Here is a 6,562-nt window from a genome sequence, read left to right on the forward strand (position 1 = left end):
GAGGGACGCGGACTGGGCGTTCCAGGTTTGGAGCCTGCAGGCTCCTCGGCGCTGGTCAGCCAAGAGTCGTCCCTGTCCCCAGAGGGTCAAAAGAAGGCACGGACTCCGAGGCGCCCCACTCCCTGAGGGAACATGTCGACTTTCCCAGTGACGGACGCTGGAACCCGGAAGTAAAACCCCACGCCCACAGGAAGAGGTGATGTGGGGGGACAGAAAGTGAAAACTGAACTGTGGCTGCCCCCTAGGGGGGGCAGGAGCCAATCGCTGAGGAGAAGCCGACGCGCAGGCGCAGATTGCGGCCGGCGTCCACGCGGCGCTCGCCTCTCTCCTCTGAGCAGGCGCGAGGCCTCAGCACGGCCCGGGATTGGATGACGGATTCTGGCGGGTGCAGCGGCGTGGCGAGGCATCTTGCGAGGTGGGCGCGTCACCGGAAGCGGAAGGCGCGCAAGGGGAGCCGCGGGATTCTTGTGTCGATGGCCCTGCACGCGTTGTGGGGTGTTTGTTCGCCTCAAGGTTGGGAGTCTTTACCTCCTTTAATCTCCCACTGCAGCTTCCGCACCGACTGTTGTTTTGTCTTACCCTGAATTGACGTTTACGAAACCACACCTTTGTTGCAGTTTAAAAAACGTTGCTCCGTGGAATAGTTCTTTATGTGCTAGTTCTCAGGGAAAGAACCTCTGAAAGTTTATAAATCAATGCAGAGTTAAGGGGCAACAAATAGCGTTCTTCTACCAATGAGACATACTAAGTGCTGCACACACTTAACCGTGAACCAGGCACTGGACCTCGTGGTGGGAATGGAATGACTCACTCATTCAATAGCACCTTTTAAATTGTTCACTGTGGCCGGCTGCTAAATTAGGCGCTAAGATTACAGTTGTCATCTAGGTAAGTAAGCTAGGCAAGGACCTTGCACATTGTGGTGCTTATTCTAGAGGTGAATGACAAACAGTAACAAGTAAACCACTTCCATCCCAAGAACAGAATTTCGTTTACTAATACTGCTGTGAAAACAAGCCAGAAATACTGAGGATAGGGTTGGAGGCTGGAGGCTGGGGCAGAAGAGGGAGAGCTTCAACATTTCACTATATAAGGGACATTTGGGGTCAAACCTCAATAATGAAAACAGACCAAATCAATTTTTGGAAGATGTGGAGGAAGAACTTTCTAAGCAGAATACAAAGCAAGTACAAAAACCCTAAAAGTGAAATTATGTTCAAGAACTGAGGAAAGTTGGCTGTAGAAGCAATCAAATATAACTGATATTTTCAAAGTATACAAAATCAGTATGTACAATTCACTGGTTTATCACAAAGCAAATGTTCATGAAACCACCACTCTGGTCAAGAAATAGAACACTGCCAAAACCCCAGGAGCTCCCTCTTGTGGTATCTCTGATCAATACCCACTCCCTTTACCTACCAGCAAACCTAACAAGCAATCTAATTTCCATGGTAATCTCTTCTTTCCCTTCTTAGTAGATTCACTGCGTAAATATGCAACCCCTAAACTTTATCATTTAGTTTTGCTTGTGGTTTGAATTTTATATAAATTGAATGGTTTAGTGCCTGGTTTCTTTGGAGTAATATGGTAGAACTTACGTTTTTGTGTACACAATTTTTCGTTTTCATTGCTATATATGTAGGTCTGGATGTAGTACATTTTCTTTGATATGTAGATACATGTTTTCATTGTTTCCATTTCTTGGCTATTACAAATAGTACTGCTTGAACTTTCTTATTCATGTCTCTTTGTACACATGGGCCTCGTTTATCCTAGGTATATAACATGCTGGAGATGCTGGACATGATAATTTGGATTTTTGCTTCAGCAGATACTTGCCCCTTCCCTCTTCTACTGTTGGCAAGGTTTACTTTTCTACCCATTTATATTGTTCTTGGTCATATGGATTCATTTGATTGATAGGATATCAGCAGACATGACATGCAGGAGTCTTAAGTGTGCTTGCATAGTTTGATTTGGCTCCTGAGTGTAGGTGATGCACATGAGGAGATTGAAGTCTCTTGCTGCTGTTGCCCCTTCATTCTGGGCACTCAGAACAAGCACTTATGGAGCAGATGTGAATTCAACCTGTAGGCCAAACCCATCTTAATTATCATAACCATAGACATCCCACATGCTTTTGAACTGTGGTGTTGGAGAAGACTCTTTAGAGTCCCTTGGACTGCAAGGAGATCAAACCAGTCCATCCAAAAGGAAATCAATCCTGAATATTCATTGGAAAGACTGATGCTAAAGCTGAAACTGCAAAACTTTGACCTCCTGATGCGAAGAACTGACTCATCGGAAGAGACCCTGATGCTGGGAAAGACTGAAGGCAGGAGGAGAAGGGGGTAACAGAGGATGAGATGGTTGGATGGCATCACTGACTGGATGGATGTGAGTTTGAACAAGCTCTGGGAGTTGGTGATAGACAGGGAGGTGCTGCAGTCCATGGGGTCACAAAGAGTTGGACACAACTGAGTGACTGAACTGAACTAGACAGCCCAAGCTTTCCAGGTAGCACAGTAGTAAAGAATCTGCCTGCCAGTGCAGGAGATGCAGGAGATATGGGTTCAATCCCTGGGTTGGTGAGGAAGGTACCCTGGAGGAGAAAATGGCAACCCACTCCAGTATTCTTGCCTGGGAAATCCCATGGACAGAGGAGCCTTGTGGACTACAGTCCATGGGGTCACGAAGAGTTGGACACAGCTGAGCACACACACAAAAGACATCAAAGATTGGTGAGTATGAGAATTAATGCTGTTGTCCTAAGTCACTGAGTTTGGGGTAGTCTGTTATATAGTGTTACTGTGGCAATAAAGAAGGCTTATGGTCAACTTTAATCAAGTCAAACTTTTGGCAAATTGGTTTTACAAAGTTACATTTCCACAAGAAATGTATGAGAATTCTAGTTTCTCTACATCTTGGCCAATATTTTTAACTTTAGCTACTCTGAAGGGTATGATATTGTTTGAATTTGCATTGCCTCCCACTTTGTTCTTTTTCCAATATTTGAATATTTTGTCTATTTTAAGTTATTTGAATTTCTGTATAAATTTTATAATCAGCTTATTTCCTACCTCAAAATAAAACAAACAGCCCTCCAAAAAACCCCACAGCTGCTAAGATCTCGTCTGGGATTGTGTTTAGTATATAGATAAGTTTGGAGAGAATTAACATCTTAATATTGCATCTTTGAATCCATGAACATGATATCTCTTATTTATTTAGGTCTTTCAGTTTTCTCTAAGCAACATCTATATTTTTCAGCATACTTGTCTTGTGCACATTTTCTTATATTTATCTCTTTATAGTTTTATGGTATTTAAAAATTTTAATTCACAGTGGCTATGTGCTAGTATGTAGAAATACAGTTGATTTTCCCATAGTAACTTTATATCCTGAAACTTGCTGAACTCACTTATTAGAGCTAATAGCTATTTGTGTGTGTATGTATGATAAAATAAATAAAATAAAAATACTTTTCTTTGTTCCCAATCTGTATTTTTTCCCTATTGCATTGTTTAAGTCCTCAAATGCAATAAAGATACAAGGTGAAAGCAAACATCATTGAGATGTTTGGGGGAGATGCTAGGGGGAGAAGCATTCAATATTTCACAAAGGTAAGTATAATGTTAATTTTGGTGTTTTATGTCCTTTTTTAGGTTGAGGATTTTCCCTTTTGTTCCTAGTTTTTGAGAACTTTTATCATAAATGAATGTTGAATGTTATCTGCATCTATTGAGAGGACTGTGTAGTAAAAATATCTACTAATATAATATGATAAATTACATTAATTTATTTTCAAACATTAAGCTAACCTTGAACTCCTGGGAGGAACAAAGTTTACTTAGGATGCATTAGTTTTTCTCTATTTCATTGGGCATGAATTGCTGTATTTTGTTAAGAATTTTGGTATGTATGTTCCTGAGAGATACTTGTCCACAGTTTACTTTTCTTGTAATATCTTAGTTTTGGTATCAGGGTTAACTCTAGCCTCACAGAATGAGTTGGTTAAGTATTCCCTCATCTTTTAATTTCCAAAATACTCTGATTAAAATTGGTAGTAGCAGGAGAGGAGAGAAAAAATGGAGAAGAAAAATATTTCAAAAAATAATTTAAAAAAACACTCATCAAATTGGTTGAAAAATAATAATATCCACATCTAGGAAGCTCAGTGAACTCCATGTGATACAAATTCAGAGTCACAAATAGACACATCAGAGGGAAAAAATGCTCAAAGACAAAAGACAAAATCTTGAAAGCAGCAACAGCAAAATAACATCACTTACAAGAGAACCCTGGTAAGATTAACAGATGACTTCTCAGCAGAAACAATGGAATCTAAGAGACAGTGAGATGACATATTCAAAGTACTCAGAGGAGAGAAAAACTGCCAACCAAGGGTCCTATATCTAGCAAATCTATCTTTCAAAATTGAAAGTGAATACAAGACTGTCCCAAATAAACAAAAACTGAAAGAAATTTTGCTAGCAGATTTGCTTTACAAGAGAGTCTTCAGATTGAAACTAAGTGACCACAGATGGTAATCTGAATCCACATGAAAAAGCAAAGAACACTGGTAAAATTAATTACATAAAGATAAAAAAAACATATAAATGCTTATTGCTTATTTTTCTCCTTTATTCTCATGAAAGAAAAGTGAAAAAGTGAAAGCGAAGTCGATCAGTCGTGTCTGACTCTCTGTGACCCCATGGACTGTAGCCTGTCAGGCTCCTCCGTCTATGGGATTTTCCAGGCAAGAGTGCTGGAGTGGATTGCCATTTCCTTCTCCAGGGGATCTTCCCGACACAGGAATCGAACCCTGGTCTCCCACATTGCAGGCAGATGCTTTACCGTCTGAGCCACCTAGAGGCAGTTTTTAAAAAACATGGAATAATATTTAGATAATGTGATATTGGGCTTATTGGGGGTTTAACATGTAGACATGAAATATATGTATATTACATTTGCTAATAAAAGTACAAAGGAGGTAAGTGGGGGCAAAACTCCATTTGGCTAAGGAAATGACAGCAGATGGTAAAGTAGTAATTATAAGAATGTATTGTTGAATTTGTAACATAAGTAGAATATGTATGACAATAACACTGCAAAAAGAAAGAAAAGGATTAGAGCTTAATAGGTATAACATTTTTATATGTCACTGAATTGAGCTAGTATAAATCAGAAGCTTATTCTGATAAAATATATATGGTAAACCCTAGAGCAACACTAAATAACAAAATTAAAGAAATGAAAATGCTACAATATAAAATATTCATTTAATGCAAATTAAAGCCATAAAGGAGGAACAGAGAACTAAATCAGACATGAAACATATAGAAAAAAAATAAAATGGCAGACATAAATCCAACTATATCAGGTCAGTTCAGCCGCTCAGTCGTGTCCCATTCTTTGCGACCCCATGGACTGCAGCACACCAGGCCTCCCTGTCCAACACCAACTCCTGGAGTTTACTCAGACTCATGTCCATTGAGTCAGTGATGTCATCCAACCATCTCATCCTCTGTCATCGCCTTCTCCTCCTGCCTTCAGTGTTTCCCAGTATCAAGGTCTTTTCCAATGAGTCAGTTTTTCGCGTCATGGGGCCAAAGTATTAGTTTCAGCTTCAGCATCAGTCCTTCCAATGAATATTCAAGACTGATTTCCTTTGAATGGATCTCTCTGCAGTCCAAGGGACTCTAAAGAGTCTCCTCCAACACCACAGTTCAAAAGCATCAAGTCTTTGGTGCTCAGCTTTCTTTATAGTCCAACTCTCACATCCATACATGACTACTGAAAAAACCATAGCTTTGACTAGATGGACCTTTGTTGGCAAAGTAATGTCTCTGCTTTTTAATATGCTGTCTAGGTTGGTCATAACTTTTCTTCCAAGGAGCAAGCGTCTTTTAATTTCATGGTTGCAGGCACCATCTGCATCTGATTTTGGAGCCTCCCAAAAGTAAAGTCTGCCACTGTTTCCACTGTTTGCCCATCTATTTGCCATGAAGTGATGGGACCAGACAACCTAGACAGCATATTAAAAATCAGAGATGTTACTTTGTCAACAAAGGTCCGTCTAGTCAAGGCTATGGTTTTTCCAGTGGTCATGTATGGATGTGAGAGTTGGACTGTGAAGAAAGCTGAGCTCTGAAGAATTGATACTTTTGAACTGTGGTATTGGAGAAGACTCTTGAGAGTCCCTTGGACTGCAAGGAGATCCAACCAGTCCATCCTAAAGGAGATCAGTCCTGGGTGTTCATTGGAAGGACTGATGTTGAAACTGAAACTCCAATATTTTGGCCACCTAATGCGAAGAGCTGACTCATTTGAAAAGACCCTGATGCTGGGAAAGATTGAAGGCAGGAGGAGAAGGGGATGACAGAGGATGAAATGGTTGGATGGCATCACCTACTGAACTGATGGGACCAGATGCCATAGTCTTAGTTTTCTGAATGTTGAGCTTTAAACCAACTTTTTCATTCTCCTCTTTCACTTTCATCAAGAGGCTCTTTAGTTCTTTGCTTTCTGCCATAAGGGTGGTGGTATCTGCATATCT

General features: G+C 40.4%; 1 protein-coding gene across 1 annotated transcript in view; it reads left to right on the plus strand.

Moving 5' to 3' along the window:
* Positions 1 to 6,562, plus strand: part of ASB13 (ankyrin repeat and SOCS box containing 13) — a 26,178-nt gene that overhangs the window by 345 nt on the left and 19,271 nt on the right. Inside the window, exon 2 of the mRNA XM_010836612.1 lies at positions 246 to 513. Coding sequence (XP_010834914.1) covers positions 246 to 513 — 268 coding nt within the window. The remainder of the gene's footprint in view (positions 1 to 245; positions 514 to 6,562) is intronic.

This window comes from Bison bison, unplaced genomic scaffold (genome assembly GCF_000754665.1).
Source record: "Bison bison bison isolate TAMUID 2011002044 unplaced genomic scaffold, Bison_UMD1.0 scf7180017864063, whole genome shotgun sequence".
Taxonomy (NCBI): domain Eukaryota; kingdom Metazoa; phylum Chordata; class Mammalia; order Artiodactyla; family Bovidae; genus Bison; species Bison bison.